The sequence below is a fragment of the Suricata suricatta genome, chromosome 4 (assembly GCF_006229205.1).
Source record: "Suricata suricatta isolate VVHF042 chromosome 4, meerkat_22Aug2017_6uvM2_HiC, whole genome shotgun sequence".
In the NCBI taxonomy this organism is placed as follows: domain Eukaryota; kingdom Metazoa; phylum Chordata; class Mammalia; order Carnivora; family Herpestidae; genus Suricata; species Suricata suricatta.
In genome coordinates this window covers 89,747,100-89,765,252 of record NC_043703.1, presented here as the reverse complement: position 1 = coordinate 89,765,252, position 18,153 = coordinate 89,747,100, and the positions used below count along the sequence as shown (strand labels likewise).

Genomic DNA, 18,153 nt, shown 5'->3' with positions numbered 1-18,153 from the left:
CTGGAGCCTGCTTTGGATTCTGTCTCCTTCTCTCTCTGACCCTGCCCTGCTCATCTGTTTCTCTCTATCTCTCAAAAAATAAATAAAAGACATTAAAAAAAAAAGAATTATGTAGAAGCCGCCAGCAAGACAGCAGCAAGGTATCAAGCTCTAGGCATAATCATTTAGTAACCCAGAGACCTGATCAATGAAACTTACATATAACAGATGCATAATGTAACGACGTGCATTTCTATAACCACTTTAACTTTCTAAGGCTTTTTCATGTCTATCATCTTATTTTATTCTCCCAATAACCCCAGTGGGCATTTAGAAGGTATTATGAAGCTCATCTGGCAGACGGAGAAACTGAAAACAGAATTAACAGTCAAGGGCTCACCGTAGGTCTGTGATACAGCTAGATCTAGAACCCAACCACAGCTGTCCACTGCCAGCCTTTTGCCTCTTCTACCAGAACACAACACCCTGCACTCTGTCCAAGAACGAGAGCAACACTACAATCTGGGTTAAGAGGCCAGCTTGTGCAAATAGCTCATGTAGAAATTTCTCTTATCCCTCTGCTCTGTTAGAATTCTCTGCCAACATAAAATGAACAGGGAAAAGAGAGAGTTCTTTTCTCTGAGGTTCACTTATCTACAACCAATGATAAAAACCAGGAAAAAGTAAGTTCTTAGTTTATGAGAACCCAAGAGAAAGTATTAAGGGATGCCAATGTCATTCCCAAAAGTAAAGGGGTTGTAAAAGATTTAGAAAGAGCCCTGGAAACCAAAAGAAAGCATCATCTTACACTTGTACAAAATCACAGTGCAGGCACACCAGAAATACTGCATTCACTTCTTGCCGCCATAGCTCAAGGAGACACTGTAGCTAGAAAAGGTCCAGAGAAGGACAAAACAGCAACAACAACAACAACAACAACAAAAAACCCAAGGGCTCAAAGTGGCTTTCACATGAATATAAAATTTAAAATTAAACTCTTCAAAGTGAAATAGCAAGGGCAAATCCTGGGATAAAGTTCAGGATAAATCTAAAAGAGCAGTCTTCTACTTTACAAGGTAATGAAACATGAGTTGTTAACCTCCAACAAGTAACACTATCGGGTCAATAGGGAATTAAAGATATTTCAGAAAACAGAACCAAAATGGATTATTTGCTATAACTGGGGCAATCAAGAGCATTTCCCTACATATCTGATTTCATTATAAAGGTCATCATAGTCTCTGAAAAATCCCTGAAATCCACAGAAGACAGAACACTGGGGATAGACAGTAAAATTATGTCAATATGCCAATGGTGAGCTTTTTAGGATTTTGTGGGTCAGCAACACAGGAGGGAGAAAGATTCTTACCACCCGGTTCCACAGGGCACCCTGTTTACTTTGCATATCTGGGGTAAGGCGGATATATTGGGTCATCACCATGGCATTGCCCATCAGATTCCACAGTGAGGAACTGCCTGTGCCCACACCTACAGGGAGGAAGTAGATCAGTTCATACTCTTCAGCACCAACCCGTTCAGAAGCCAAAGACCCGCCTTAAGCTGGAGTCATCATCTTCTGCTCCCTTTCATGACACTCAACCTCCTACCTCTTTCACTCATAAATCTCAAATCCTTATCATCTTGATAGCTTCCTTTTCACAAAGCCCTTCTCAGGTGAAGACATCAGAGCTATCATTTTATCCACTCCACCATAATCATAGCTCAATCAATTTCTCCCATTTTATATAAGTAAACTTTAGCCCCATAAAAGAAAAAAAAATTCCCCAGTTCTACCAAAAAGAGCTTGACCCTCAGTCTTCTGGGGCTTAATCACATTCTTTCTTTAAACAATTCAAGTGTGGGGAGTCACCTGAGTGGCTCAGTTGGTTAAGCATCTGACTTCAGCTCAGGTCATGATCTCCAGGTTCGTGGGTTCAAGCCCCACATTGGGCTCTGTACTGACAGCTGGGAGCCTGGAGCCTGCTTTGGATTCTGTGTCTTCCTCTCTGCCCCTTCCCTGCTTGCGCTCTCGCTCTCTCTCTCTCAAAAATAAACATTAAAAAAATTTTTTTTGATATTCCAAAATTATTTTTATTTTTTTTTAATTTTTTTTTTTTTTTACTTTATAAAGTTTCTAAAAAAATTTTTTAATAAACAATCCAAGTGTGAAGGTGCCGCTCCCAGGACCTCAGGCTATAAGTCTGAGTGTGAACTTTTGTATCTGTGAGACAGTACAGATGAGGCACTTGATGCATCCACTGAGTGAATAAATGATCACTCTTAGCAGCCACATATACACTTGCACTTTGAGTTTTTATCTGCTGTCCCAAACTCCAATAGGGAAACAGACTTGTGTTTCTGCACTTTCTGTCTTCTTTGTAACTAATTGTATAAATTTTTTAGTTGATAAGCTGTGCCTAGGAGCCTAGGAACCCTAAACTGAGCAAAGCTAACCAGACTCCTAGATCAACAGGGCTCCTTGGACTGGAGAACAGGTGTTTTAACCGGTAAAAGAATTTCATCTTCTTTCTCAGTCCAGCCAAGTTCTAGAAACAGAACCCTAGTTCTGCCTCCTGCTTTATTTCTAGCACGTCTACAACTCCATGAGGAGACCGGCTCTTTTCTAATGGCCTTCAGTTTACTTTCCACCATTTGCAGATCCATCCTTCCCACATTCTTCTTATCCAACTCCGACCTCCCCTTTGTCCAGGCCTAGCGCTTGTGGCATCTGAGCCCGGCTTCGGCTTGCTGGAAACTTCCAAAACAGGGTCAGGGGATGGAGGCAACTGACCCCTGCCCTTGCGACCCGTGGCTCCCAAACGCGGCGGGAGTCCCCGTGGGCCCCCACCCACCGCCGGCAGTTTGCTTAAGGCCACGAACGCTTTCACTACCCCGGTCTCTACCGATGAGCTCAAGTCCGGAAGCCCTCCCCGTGCACGACCACCTCGCCCGGGGTGCCTCACCCTGGTAGGGCTTCGACAGCGAGTGTTCCCGTTTCAAGTACTCGAACGTCTGACCCGCCCCGACTTGCCGTGGCCCCTGCCCACACCCCAACAAAAGGAGAAGGAGCAACATCCTGGACCCATTCCAAGCCGATAAACGCCGCCGCCACCGTTGCCACCACCCAGAGGACCCCAGAGTCGCCGCCATCTTTCCCACCGCTGTCCCTTCATTAAAAGCCCGCCCCGTCGCCCAGGCCATTAGCCCAGGGAACCATCTGCCCCGCCTCCCATTGGCTCTCGTCGAGCCCCCGCCCCCGCAGGTGAGCATCTCACCGATTGGCTGGCTTCGGGATCAGTTGCCTTGCCAACCTGGGAAGGGGGTGTGGCCTAATGCCTCGATTCCCTTATTGGCTTTCGTCCTGTGGTCCACTAGGCCTGCTGGGATACGTAGTGATTTCCATTTTGTCTCAGCGTTCTAGAGTAAATTTAAAGAGATAAAATGTTTCTCCCAGTTTCACACAAACGTTCTATCCTCTCTGCCATAGTACCTTCCTGTCTATGCGGAGCTACCCATCAGGATGTAGAACTGAAAGGAGAAATAGGCGAATCCACAATTACTGTAACTGGACAATTATTAGGAAAACTATCAAATTTATAAAAGACTTGAACATAACAAAGAACTTGACCTGATGACATTTATAGAAACTCCATTCAACAACGCATTCTCTTCAAGAGCAAAAGAAACTTTTACCAAGATAGCCTGGGCAAAATACACACACACACACACACACACACACACACACACACACACACTAAAAAACAAACAAACAAACAAAAACCCCACCTCTACAAATTTAGAAGAAATGAAACCACACAAAGGATGTTCCATCATGATGGAATTAAACTAGAAATAACTGAAACATTTCTGGGAAATCCTCAAATATTTGAAAATCAAACAACTCCCTTCTTTTTAAAAACAATTTTGAGAGAGAGAGAGAGAGAGAGAGAGAGAGCGAGCGCGCGCGAGAGAGAGCATGAGCATGGAAGGGGCAGAGAGAGGCAGAGACACAGATTCCAAAACAGACTCTAGGCTCTGAGTCTGATGTGGGGCTCGAACTCACAAACCATGAGATCATGACCTGAGCCGAAGTCAAATGCTTAACCGACTGAGCCACCCAGGGGCCCCTATGCTTATTTATTTATTTTTAAGAGAGAGAGAGCATGAGCAGGGAAGGGTAGAATGAAAGGGAGACATGGAATCTGAAGTAAGCTCCAGGCCCCTTAAACAACATGTAAATAACTCATAGAGGAGTAGGAAATACTGAAGGACTGCAGTGAGTCTTCTAAGAAATGGAACAGGATTACAATCCTTTACCTGGGTGGCACAGCAATACACACAGGACCTGAAACCAAAAGAGTGAGGATCAGGGGAACCTGGGAGACTCAGTTGGTTGAGCGCCTGACTTAATTTTGACTCAAGTAATGATCTCACAATTTGTGAGTTCAGGTCAGGTCATGATCTCATAGTTCATGAGTTCAAGCCCATATCTGGCTCTCTGTGGAGCCTGCTTCAGATTCTCTCTCCCTTTCACTCTGCAGCTGCCCCACTCATTCATATTCTCTCTCTCTCTCTCAAAAATAAACAGTTTTTAAAAAAGAAGAAGAAGAAGAAGGGCACCTGGGTGGTTCAGTCCATTAAGCATCCAACTTCAGCTCAAGTCATAATCTCATAGTTCATGAGTTCAAGCCTTGCATCGGGCCCTGTGCTGACAGCTCAGAGCCTGGAGCCTGCTTCAAAGTCTGTGTCTCCCTCTCTCTCGGCCCCTCCCTTGCTCAGACTCTGTGTCTCTCTCTCTCTCTAAAATAAATCAACATAGAAAAAAAAAGTGAGGGTCATCGAGCTTCCCACCTTTTCCTCACCAGTTCTATCACCCAAACAATAAATAATCAAGTCCTGATTATTTTATTCCTAATTATTTCACAAAGCCATGGCATCCTTTTCATCCCCTGCTTTGTCTTACTCCCAAACCACAACTGTTATTCTGGCCACCATCATCTACAGGTGGTGTCGTAATCTAAACCATCTAGCTATGCCATTTCCTGAGTGTCAGGGTTATATGAGTTGATACTGGTAAAGCTCTTTGAGTAGAGGCTGGCATGTAGTATGCTCTATATTGTCATCATCATTATTATAAACAGAGCCCTTGATGGTTCCCATCACCTGAGGGGAAAAGATTCGAGCCCCTCAACTTGGCAAACAAAGCCCTCTGCCACCCTTCTTGCCTTTATTACCCACAGCTTCTTTTCTTCATCTATATGCACCAGCTTTCCCTCTCCTTGTCCACAGGCACTTCCTCACACAGGCCTTCCCCGACCTCGTCAGGCAGTGGCAGTTGCCCCACTCTGAGCTCTCAGTGTTCCCCAAGCACATTTCTTACAGATTACTCACCAGGTCTGTGTCTTTGTCTTCCCAACAAACGTAACCAAAGTTAATTTTCTCTTGCCTGAATGTAAATATATTTAATAAGAGAAACATGAATGTAAGCCCGTTTAACAGGAGACCAACTTTTAAAAATTCAAACAGTCACAACCATCGGAGCACCTGGCTGGCTCTGTCAGCGGAACATGTGATTCTTGATAGTGGGGCGGTGAGTTTTGAGCCCCACTTGGGTGTAGAGATTACTTAAAAATAAAGTCTAAAAAAACAAAAACAAAACCCAAAAAACTGTTGCAGCCACTGATCATTTACAGATTCCACACAAAGATGTCTGGTGATAAGATATAAGGAATTGCAATGAATCTATTTGCATCATATCCTAGCTTTAAAACCATTCATGGATACCAATTATCAAAGGATAAAACCCAAACGCCTTAATGTAGCATTCAAAGCCCTTCAACCTGACTCAAATCAGGCTGTACACATGTCTATTACAATGTGTGTCACCCTGAATTATGTGGCTCAATTAGCAGATGATGTGTTTGTCTCCCTGGCAAGGCCAGGAGCTCCTGGACCACAGGAAGCAGATCTTACTCATTTCCTATCACAGGCCCTGCCCACTTCCCCATTCCCTAACCCACCACCCAGCACGTAGTAGGAGTTCCAATTGTTTTGAATGAAAATTATTTCCATTCTATTTCTCTGTCAGTTGGAATTTTTTTATGGTGACAAGTATACATAAAATAAAATTTACCATTTTAACCATTTTTAAGTATACAGTTCAGAGGCATTAACTACATTTACATTGCTATGTGACCTACCTACTGGATTTTTTTTTAAGTTTATTTATTTTTGAGAGACAGAGACAGAGTGCAAACAGGGGAGGGGCACAGAGAGAGGGAGACACAGAATCCGAAGTAGGCTTCAGGCTCTCAGCTGTCAGCACAAAGGCCGATGTGGGGCTCAAACCCAGGGACCACTGACCAAGGCCTAAACTGAAATCTGACACTTAACCGACCGAGCCATCCAGGCGCCACTTGACTGGATTTTGGATAGAGTATCTCAGCATACCTCACTGTAAAATTCACTGTGATGAAGAAAAGGAGAATAAAGGAAAGGGTGTGGAAGACAAAATATACAGAACAATAAATCAGATCATTTTCTTCAGACTCTTGCAATAAGGAAAATGCTCATTAGTGAGGAAGCGTATCAAAGGAAAGGAAAGAGGCCTGGTGTTTCATAGAGGCAGGTAAACAAGGGAGTCCGCATGAGCAGGGATAGAGAGCATTTTATGTGAGTCACTGAGGAAGGCAAAAGTGGTCTTATCTCAGAATATTCTAGAACAGAATAATCCATTGGAGTTGACGTTAGCCATTTCTCAGAACCCAAAATGGGGTGAGAGGGGACACAAAATGGTGAGGGGATTTCTTGACTGTAGCTGCTTTCCAGAATTACGGGGTTCATATAAAATTCAGTACTGTCAAGGTGTTGACAGGAGGTGCAGGGAAACAGAAAGTGGAGCCATGTGCCCCTCTGACCTGACACTACGCACATATAGAGGCACTTTCTTGGAGCCAGGTCAGGTCTTGGCCATCTTTCAGATGCTCAATACTCTCTTTTTCTCCACAGAATCATCTCCCATGATCTAGGGCTGTACACCTCCACGGTGGGGGCATTCACAGACAATGTGAGTTGTATATTCTAACAGTTCTGGATGATTCCTCCACTTTCTTGTCTTCAAAGCCAAACAGATACCTCCACTTAGGAGCAGCCTGAAACCTGATGCCCCTACCCCCACCCCACGTCAGAGGCTCCAAGGCTGCCTCTTAGCCCCATCCTTTCCCTCTCCCTCCTGTCCTTCACTTCTTAACCTTGCCATTCTATTTAAATCCACTCCCACCCCAAACCTAGGACCCAAAGCAGGGTGCTGACAACAGCATTCCGAAGCCAAGTAGACCATTCTTCCCTGCTCAGAGATCTGGGTTAGGATTTGGAATTAGGTCCACCATCAGCCCTGGGATGGCAGCTAACTCAGTCCCACCCCTGCTCCGGCTCCATTCTCCCCCAACCCCCTCCCCATTCCCACTCACCCTCACCCTCACCCCACTTTCACCCCGTACTTCCAATCCTCCAAGTAGACCCTAGAGCACAGAAGGGGATGGGAGCTCTAACACTAACCAGCCAACCGCTTTCCAGGGGCAACTTACAAAGTCTGGCCTCCCAGCAAGCCTGGAGTGCTTGGGGCATATGCAGATGCCTTGGTCCCACTCCTAAACATCTGATTTAGTCTAGGGTAGCTACAGCCCAGGGATTTGGTTTTGAAAAGCTCTCCCCAGAGAATATGATATGCAGCCAACTTCCAGAACCACAACACTTTCACACCCAGTATCTCATTTTGACCTCACATTGACTTGGTGTGGTGGGCAAGGTGGGCATGACCTCACTTTAAGCTTAGGACATCTGTACTCAGTTCATAAGTTTCAAACAGGGTACAGTACCTCAATTTAGGGGTAAGATTTTGAGATTTGCTTTGAAGAACATGTAACTCTTGACCTCTGCATTGTGAATGTGAGCCATGTTGGGCTTGGAGACTACTTTAAAAAAAAAAAAAGAAAAAAAGAGGATCACCTGGGTGGCTTAGTCGGTTAAATGTCCGACTTCAGCTCAGGTCATGGTCTTGCAGTCTGTGAGTCCACGCCCTGCACTTTGTGCTGACAGCTCAGGAGCCTGGAGCTTGCTTCACATTCTGTGTCTCCCTCTGTCTCTGCCCCTCCCCCGCTCACTCTCTGTGTCTCTCTCTCAAAAATAAATAACATTAAAAACAAAAAAGAAAAGAAATTCTCCAGAGGCAAATTGTGTGTGTCCTTGGGAGAGGGTAGGATAGATGGAAAAAAAGCAACAAGATCTTGGTAAATGTTGAAACTGGGTCATGGATATATTGGGGTCCCTTCTACCTTTATGTACGTTTGAGAGCTGCCATTATAAAAACTTTAAAAAAATCTCCCTGGGAGATGATTACGAAATGTGCTGGGTATGCATTTGTGGTGTTTTCTAAATTTCCTCCAGGGAATGAAAACTGTAATTAACTGTAATCTGTGAAGTTCATTGTGATCCTTCCAATATAATGTCATAACTAAAAAGAGAGGAGTCTGCAATCTAGAAAAAGAACAGTCAATGTATGAAAATATGTCTGGGTCTATCAATTCTGTCCAGGTAGAGAGTATTTCTAAGTATCCTGTGTTGGTTAAAATAAGGCCTACTGTCCTAACATATTCATAACGACTTCCCACTTAACATTCTAGCTCTCTTAGAAGTTCTCAATATATTTAATATTTAATTTCTCAATATATTAGGAAATTAGTATTAGCATATTATTATATTGCTAGTACTGGCATATTAATATGTTAATTAAGAAATTAGTATTTGGCTTTATCACTTCATCACATCTTATTTTTGTTTTTAATTTTTTTTTCATTTATTTATTTTTGAGGGACAGAAGGAGACAGAGCATGAGTCAGGGAGGGGCAGAGAGAGAGGGTGACACAGAATCCAAAGCAGGCTCCAGGTTCTGAGCTGACCGCACAGAGCCAATGCGGGGCTCAAACCCATGAACCATGAGATCGTGACCTGAGCTGAAGTCTAACTGACTGAGCCACCCAGGCCTCCCTACTTCATCACACTTTAGTCAGTGTGACTTATTGCTTCCCAATGTGTTTACCGATCAGTGAGTTGATAAAAATCAGTAACCTGAGGACCTGATTTCAGATCTGTGGTGGTAGGGGCGAATGAATTAGGAACTGCCTCTAGTCATCCAGATGTCTGCTTATCACAGGTAAGTTGGGACCTAAAATTCACCAAGAATTGCAGGAAGAGGGTGGGAAGAGGGAGGAGAACTTTGGCATGTGGAGTTGGAATGAAAACATCTGCCCTTTTGAGATCCACCTCTACCTTATGACCTGAAGCAAATTACACAATCTCTCTGAGCCTCAAATTCCATATCTGTAAACTGGGTGATGAAACCTACTACAGTGGACTGTTCAGAGCATTAAGTGAAAAATATGTATAGGGACGCGTGGTTCGCTTAGTCATTGAGAGGCCAAATTCCGCTCAGGCCATGATCTCACAGTTTGTGGGTTCAAGTCCCCTGTTGGGCTCTGTGCTGGCAGCTCAGAGCCTGAAGCCTGCTTCCGATTTTGTGTGTCCCTCTCTCTCTGCCCCTCCCTTGCTCATGATCTGTCTCTTTCTGTCTCTCAAAAATAAATAAATTTTAAAAATTTTTTAAAGAAAAAATATATAAAGGATGCACATGCACACTGTAGACTCTAAAAAGTTCTAGAAGTACATAAATCACTATTGTCTGTTACAACTTGTCTACTTGTGTTTTGAAATGTGTTCTGGGAAAGGAGATTTGGCCCTTTAATTTTTAGATTTTTAATGTTTATTATTTTTTAATGTTTATTTATTTTTGAGAGAACATGGGTGGGGGAGGGGCAGAGAGAGAGAGGGAGACACACAGAATCTGAAGCAGGCTCCAGGCTCTGAGCTGTCAGCACAGACCCCAACCGGGGGCTTAAACCCAGGGGCCGTGAGATCATGACCCGAGCTGAAGTTGGACATTCAAATGACAGAGCCATCCAGGCACCCCAATGTTTATTTTGGAAAGAGAGAGAGGGAGAGAGAGAGAAAATGTGCAAGTGAGGGAGGAGCAGAGAGAGAGGGAGACAGAGGATCCAAAGCGGGTTCTGTGCTGACAGCAGAGACCCCAGTGTGGGTCTTGAACTTATGAACCTTGAGATCATGACCTGAGCAAAGTTAGATGCTTAACCAACTGAGGCACCCAGGGACCCCTGGATTTGGTCCCTTTAGAAGAAAGTGCATGTACTGGAAGTTGGTTTATAAATAGAAACTGATTTGAGAACATTGCTCAGGGATCTTGGGCAGGGGGATGTGTAAGCAGAGTAGAAATGTATAATGTACAAATCCTATCACTGAGGCTTATAATTACAAATAGGATATGCTGAATCTTCAAAGGTCAAACAAGTAAAAAAATAAAAGGTTTTGGTGGGTATCATTTTCGTCATTCACCTTCTGCCTATGGAAGATGAACAAGATGGAGGAGCCCTGAGCTCTCTAGATGCTAGATGAGTAGGTAAGTGCCTGGGGACAGCTGATTTACAGCTCTGATAGAAACCAAGGGAGGGGGTGAATAAGGTTGGAAATTCCCATGTTCTGCAGCAAGCAGAACCCATTGGTGTAAGAAATGGCAGGCACTTCAGGATGGGTGGAAGCCTTGTGAACCAGGGAAGCCATCCTGGGTCTTTGGAAGTTATCCTGGCCTGAAGACCTGAGCCAACCAGATGATCGCCACTTCCAAAAGTCAGACAAAGGGTTATTAGCTCTCGGGGAAAAGCCAAGAAGTCAAGATTAGACCAAATACTGATGGATAAAAGTTGAGATTAATGCATAAGGAGCCCAACTGCAAAAATATGATTGTAGGGGCACCTGGGTGGCTCAGTTGGTTAAGCACCAGACTCTTGATTTCAGCTCATGATCTCACCATTTGTGAGTTCAAGCCCTGCATCAGGCTCTCTGCTGTCAGTACAGAACCTGCTTCAGATCTTGTCTCCCTCTCTCTCTGCCCCTCCCCTCCACTCTCCTCTCAGAAATAATTTTTGAAAAATATGATTATATTTCTTTAAATCATATTCTACTTGGTATTTCTTTAAACAACTAGATTCTTACATGTCTGTTTTGTAATAAAGATTTCTATATTCTAAACAATCATGAAGACTTTTATAACATTCCTTGGTGTCTATGTTTCTCAATGAAAAGGACTTGGAATGCACTGGAACTAGACAGATTTCAATTCTTGGCTCTCTTGATCTTGTTGATCTTGAATGACCTTGAACAAATTATTTAACTTCTTTGGGACCCAGTTTTCTATCTGAAAAAGGAGAATAATAGTGATACCTACCTCAAATAATTGCTATAAATATGTAAATGAGAAAAGGAGTGGGGTGCCTGGCTGGCTCATTCAGAAGAGCATGCAACTGTTGATCTCTGGGTCATGAATTCAAGCCCCACACTGGGTACAGAGACTACTTAACAAAAGGGGTACCTGGGTGGCTCAGTTGGTTGAGCATCCAAGTCTTGATATCAGCTCAGGTCATGAGATGGCACTTGGTGAGTTCTTGCCCCCCGGCCCTGTGCTGAGAGCTAAGAGTCCAGGAGCCTGCTTCAGATTCTAGGTCTCCTTCTCTCTCTCTGCCCCTCCCCCACTCACGCTCTGTCTGTCTGTCTCTCAAAAATAAACAAACATTAAAAAATTTTTGTAAAGAAACTGAGAGTTTCTGGAAGGTTTTGATCAGAGGGGGTTTATCATTTAAGTGTTTTAGAGAATCACTCTGCTGCTGACTTGAGAAAACACTATAGAAAAGAAAGAGTAAATGCAAGGAGGCCAAGTATGTTGGTAATCCAAGTGAGCAAGGAACGTGCCTGGGGCCTCGGTGGTGGCAGCAGAAGTGAGATGCGGTAGCTGGATTTTAGATGCATTTTCAAGGCACAGTCAACAGGATTTGCTGATCATCTGACAGAGGAAAAAGGATAACTTCAAGATTTTCTGGCCATAGCAGCTGGAAAGATGGAATTGCTATGTACTGAGAGAAGGGAAATCATGAGACATAGGTGTTTGGGAGGAAAGATATTTTAATTTTGGTGGTACTGGGTTTATGCGTCCATCCGAAATCCAAGCAGAAGATGGGCCCTCTGATCCCAACCATAATCCCCATAAGACCAAATTCCCAATGTTTAAAAAAAGCAGTTGGGGGTCAGGGTTGGAGGAAGTTTGTCAGCTGATTAGTATTCATTAGAGAGGACAGTCCCTCACCTATTGTGATAGCCAGCTTCCAAAAGGTCCCCACTGACCCCTGCCACCTGCTCCTGTAAGGTCCTTTCCCACAGGGTATCAGTTTTCGTCCATATGACCAATAGGATATGGAAGACATGGTGGTACATCATTTCTAAGGCTAGGTCATAAAAGACATTATGACTTCCATCTCAGATCACTTAATATAGGCAAAGCCAGCTACCACGTTGTAAGTAGCCCAATGGAGAGGTCCATGGGACAAAGAACCGAGTCCTCCTGCCAGTATCTGTGTAAGTGAGCTTGGATCCAGCCCCAACCAAGCCTTCAGATGACTTCAGCCCCAGCCAACATCTTGACTTCAATCTGTGAGAAACTCTGAGCCAGAACCACCCAGTTAAACTGCTTCCCGATTCCTGACCCACAGAAGCTATGACATAATAAGTGCTTATTATTTTAAGCTACTAAGTTCTACATTTGTTATGCAGCAATAGATAACTAAAATACCTGTCAAAGTCAAGTGAAGGAGGTGCTCTAAGAAAACTTGGAAGAAAAAAAAAAAAAAGAAAATTTGGATGGTCCTGCAAGGAGAGACTAGCATCTTATTCCACAATCTCTGCTTAGGCAGCAGACTTACTATTTTGCCCTGGGTAGTCTATACAGCAACCATTGGGTGGACTCATTCAACAGGGCCGCCTGACAGGCAAAGTGTACCCCAATGGCAAGAAGCTGGAGGGAAGGAGTTCCAACGTGGGCTGAGCTGAACTTTCTACTACCAGAAACCAATAACTGGACACAAATGACACTCAATCAAGTGGCAACAACCACAAAGTTGTGGGGAGACAGGGTTTTGAACTATGGGAGATTAAGTAAAGACAAATTATCTTTCTTCCCCTCTTGCCCTAACAGGCCCTAATACTGGAGAAGTTTGATCCTGAAAAGGAAGAGGGAAGCATCTTGGAACCAACACATGACCCACTTTGCTTAACACCAGACACATCCACACATCTGCAAACACCTCCCCTTCCCAAAACTGCTAGCTACAGTGATTGGAGGACTGAAGGCTGACCAAGGCCCTTCCCCACTCCAAGTACCTGAAGCAGAAACTGTGATCTCCATCCAGACCCTCTCGGCATATAAAAGCCCACAGCAGACTTCTTGGTGTCCTGCACACCCTAGCTCAATTGTTATGGCCTGAGGCACTTTATCCAGACCTGGTCAGTTTTCTGTCTCCAGTAAGACCCATGGGAAAAGAAGTGGGACAGGTCCTCAGAGAATAGGGAGGTACTATTCCCTGAAGATGGGGACAGGAAGCTGGACAGCTCTGAGCAACAGATGTCCACTACATCTAATCCCGTTGAACTTTTTGTTTTAATACTTATTTTTGAGAAAGAGAGAGAGGGTAAATGGGGGAGGGGCACAGAAAGAGGATCCCAAGCAGGCTCTGCACTGTCATCACAGAGCCCAACGTAGGACTTGATCCTGTGAACCTGTGAGATCATGGCCTGAGCCAAAATCCAGAGTGGCCGCTTAACTGACTGACCCACCCAGGTGCCCCAGGATCTTGTTGATCTTATCTTTACCTTCTTCTCTTGGTTGCCTAGGAAACTTATATATCAGAGAAGTTAAATGAGGATAGAACCGAATTATCAGACCCAGTCCCCTCACGTTGGAGATAAAGCCCTGAGGCCCAGTTGCTGAAGCCTTTATAGATATTTGGTACCTGGGCAATTGTTTGGGACAGACCTGCAAAAATCTGGACACGTGGAAATGAAGATCTCAAAGGCTGTCTCCCTTTCTGGGCAGGGCTGGGAGACAATAAGATTCAGTAATCAGGAACTTGCCTCACGGACCCGCCTGGGGAGATTTATTGCCTCATGTAGATTATGCCAGGCACTCTGGGTATGGATATTATTTATAGGGAGAGAATTCTAACTCCCACCAGTCTTCCTAAGGTTCATCCAAAGAGAATTCCAGTGGACGCTCGTGAGCAATGCATGAGACTGACACCAGTATTTTTCAAATTGAAAATTGGTCAAGAAATCAATTTAGTTAGGTGCAGAGCAGACTTTTGTTGTTGTTGTTGTTGTTGTTTGTTAAGACATAGGATAGAACAGAAATTATACCAAAGGGTAAATGCAATTTCATGACACAGTTTTCTACCTGCAATTTTATATACAAAACTACTGGCTAAAAGCTTCCTCCTCACTTCCCATTCCTGGCCCCCAACAGTATTATTCCCACGCCCTTTTTCAGGGAAATCCAATTAATTCCACAAATGCATACGGAATGGCAAGCATGCTGGACACAGAGATGCCTGTGACATAGTTTTTGTCCTTGAGAAACTCTCAACCCAGTGGGAAATGGCTTCCAGTCCAGAGTAAACGAGAAAATGAAGTGGGCAGAAGGTGGCAGAATACTTTACAGAAAAAAATTGCTAGGCAATAGATAGGGAAGTTGGGGAGAACTTCTGCTTTCTATTTTATAATTTGAATTTGTTGCAGTGAACATGTATCATTTTGGAAATTTTAAAAGCCCAGTAAAAATAAAAAAATACAGGAATGAATAAATGAATAAAATGTAATATGCAAGTCCTCACCTGAGGGAAGCAAAAGGAACACATTTAGGAGCAGTGCTACCAAACTTGGGCTAATTTAGTCCCTTTAGTACAATCCAAGTGTCTCTTGATCTCCATTTTTAAGATCATGACCCTAAGAAGTCAAGCATTATTGCCCCAATTCACCATCTGGTAAGGGAGAGAGCCCATGGCATTTCTGCTATAGCCTTTTTCCATTTGCCGACTAAGAAAAAGGGTTGGAAACTAGGGACAAGGACTTCAAGAAGTTCTTCTTAAACTTTTGTAAATACTAGTGTTTGTTGTGTTGCTCTTCCTTAGTTTTCCCCAGTGATTAACATTTAATCTCTTAACAGAAAAAAGGTCTTGGTGCTTTGGGAGGCAAAAGGAAAAGCTTGTTCGGGTAACCAGTCTTGAGGACAGGGCTCTCTAGTGCACAAGGGGAAGAGGGAAGCAGAAAGAGGAGCAGGCAGAGTCCTGGAGCTCGGTCCCTCTCTGACTCTGTACTTGCCCGTGACTCCTCACAGGGGCCCTGCTCTCCCCACCGGGACTTGATTTTTGGGTAATCAAGTTTCTCAGATCTGAGTGACAGGCTTCCTCTTTCCAACTTGCCAGCCTTTGCAGCCTGAAACCGCATGCACTGTGACAACCCGTGTCTCACCTCCAGCAGTACTCTCTGTGCCGCTGGACGCCCCAAGGGGTCCAGATGTGGTCCTGTTTTGTCCTTGATGATCTTCCTTGGCCTCCCTCTCATTCTGAAGGGAAGGGAAAGAAATTGGAGATAGTGGCTAGGGGTTGGATGGAGACACCAGTGGGGCTAACAAAATCTGAGTATCCTCTAAAAATCCCAGCCTGCCGTGTCCATCACCACCATGGTTACTGATCATGTTCATTGAGCTCTTAGCAGGGGCCAGGCATCATCTGACTCAACACTTCAGAATGCCCCAGAGTCCCAGGTCACACAGGCAATCCATGGCCAAGCCAGCCCCACAGTGTGCCTCCTAATGCCTGAACCCCCATGGTGGGGCATCCTGCCTCCTGTGGTCCTGTCCCAAAGGAGAACAATTTGTCCTATGGCTATGGAGCCAAACCTACCCAATTAATACAAACACCTCCGCCCCTTTGCTGCACTGGCCTTCCACTTCCTGTCACAGGCACATCCTATTATTGGCCTGAATCCATTGTTTTGATGCTTTCCTTCCCTCCTCTGGTTTAATGAGGTGTCTGTCTCAGGTAGAAAATGTTACCAGGTCCTCATGTCCCCACTTGTTGAGGTGACCTGAGCTGGGATTTGAGCCAAGGTACCATCTCAGCTACCCCCCATAATTGCTCTCTGTTCCTCTGTGGAGGGATGACTGCCCTTTCTTTCCCAAGGCAATTTAATAGCACAGATGTAATTTCCAAATGCTCAGGGTTATTGCAGATTTGCAGAGAGCTGGTGAACAGGCCACTGCACATATTGATGTGGCCCCTCCCTCATTCTGAAAATTACTCCCAACCAGGCTTTTGAACCCTAGGGCTCACGGCATCCTCCAAGGGACTTGGGGGGCCATGGCAGTCCTCAGGCTCTGAGCTCCACCCGCAGATGGGCTGCTTATCTCGCAGCAGCTCCCCACCTTGGACACCCAAATGTGGAAGAGGACTAGGAAAACAGTCTGTGAGGATCACAGCCTGGGGATGGGAGCAGGAAGTCCCAGGTTATTATTTAGGACCTTGTTCACCATTGGATTCTCAAGGTCAGCACAAGGCCAAGGACAACAGACGTTTAAGGCCGTCTCCCTGCACAGGACCAGAAAGGAGTGCTCTCAACCCCAGGAGGTATAGACATGTTGCCATAGGGCCCAGAAAGAACCGTCAGGTCCAAAAGGCATGGATGGAGTGTTTTGTGATGCTCAGAAGTCAGGTATCAGACCCCTCTAGAAAGACCATCCCTAAACCCCTTACTTGCAAATGGAGACAACTCAGGTGAGTAAGGGCTTCCACCCTAGGGCAGAGAAACGGGTCTGACCCCCAAAGTAGACAGACTTCTCACAGCCTGGTTCATAGAAGCCACACATTTGTCCAGGCTTCCTGACGCTTCACACAGATAGACCTCCACCTCCATGTTGTCCCCACCGATCTATGGGAGAGGGTTTTCAACTCTGCAGATGAGGAAAGCTTAAATGTCCTTACCAGGGATAAAAGCTTGGCAGGAAAGGTGCCTGGGTGGCTCAGTTGGTTGAGGGTCTGGATCTTGGTTTCAGCTCAGGTCAAGATCTCCCAGTTCGTGGGTTCAAGCCCCACATTGGACTCTGTACTGGCAGTGAGGCACCTGTTTGGAATTCTCTATTTCTCTGCCCCTTCCCCATTCACTCTCTAGATGGGTAGAAAAGAAAAGAAAGAAGAAAAGAAAAGAAAAGAAAAAAATTTTAGGGAAAAAAAGCCTGGCAGGAAATGAACCTGGACTCCAGTCTTGACCTCAAATAGCTCCTTAGACACTTTCCAAGTTATACTGCGTTTAACTTTTGTAGAGAGGTTCCTGTCTCTCTGCCAGATTGAAGGCTCTGGGTGGGCACAAGGTATTTCATTTCTTCGTTGATTCTATTCTGTTCACTTAAGTATGGAGGTAAATGCAATTGTGGATGGGTGGAATTAGATGAACTTTAGTAGAGACTAATTCTTCCTACCAGATCCTCACCACCATTCCCACTTTTAACCCAAGTATCTCAAAAGCTCTCTTCCCCATTTCTTTGTTGACTTCTCTCATTGGACTCAGTGCATATACAGGGAGCTTCTGGGTACAGACAGTTTGAAAAGGGCAAAATAAAAATAGTTGATTGGACAATAATAGAATAATAGAATGGTAAAGTCTCTAAATACCATGGGAAGGGCATTTCCAGCCAGCTGGAAAGAGATGAAGTGGGGTGGACAGAAGCCTCTCTGAGAGCAGGGCTGGCTCTGAGGTGACGCAGGTGACTCATCCTGCCTCGGTGGAGAAGGAACAGCCAGTCGAAAGTTCTGCTTTCTGCTTTTGTTCTGTCTTGGCCAGTGCCCACCCGGAGCCTCCTGCTCCTTCCAAAAGCGGCCAGCTAGAAATTGTAGAATATGAAGTGAGTGCCTACCTGCAAGGGACTGCTTCAGGCTGGCTACTACGCAGAACACTATCAGATTGTTCCTCTCTGTTTGGGCTCTTTCTGGCTGGTATTGATTGTTGCTTTTATTGGCAAACAGGATACCACAATAAAAATAAACACATGTGTTTGTGCACGGAGAGCGTAAAACGGATTCTGTGTCTCCAGGGTCGGGAAAAAACAAACTTGCTCTAAGACCCAGTGGTCAACCTGGTACCCAATTCTCCCCTCCATGTACCTCTGCAATT

The 18,153-nt window shown here is 44.7% G+C and overlaps 1 protein-coding gene across 15 annotated transcripts in view; it reads right to left on the bottom strand.

Moving 5' to 3' along the window:
• The window catches only part of LMAN2L (lectin, mannose binding 2 like), a 97,491-nt gene extending 79,639 nt beyond the window's left edge, over positions 1-17,852 (bottom strand). For 4 of the 15 annotated variants that reach the window (XM_029937235.1, XM_029937233.1, XM_029937234.1 and 1 more), the window contains exons 1-2: positions 2,943-3,141; positions 1,349-1,467 (exon numbers count right to left, since the gene is read on the bottom strand). In XM_029937235.1, coding sequence (XP_029793095.1) covers positions 1,349-1,467; positions 2,943-3,129 — 306 coding nt within the window. In that variant the 5' untranslated portion in view covers positions 3,130-3,141. Of the gene's footprint in view, positions 1-787; positions 811-1,348; positions 1,468-2,942; positions 3,142-3,254; positions 3,397-4,296; positions 4,325-5,370; positions 5,426-7,565; positions 7,654-13,314; positions 13,520-15,456; positions 15,551-16,967; positions 17,063-17,654 lie in introns of those variants that run through there. The other 11 variants (XM_029937238.1, XM_029937244.1, XM_029937240.1 and 8 more) reach the window with 10 other exon arrangements.
• Positions 17,853-18,153: the final 301 nt, after the last annotated feature.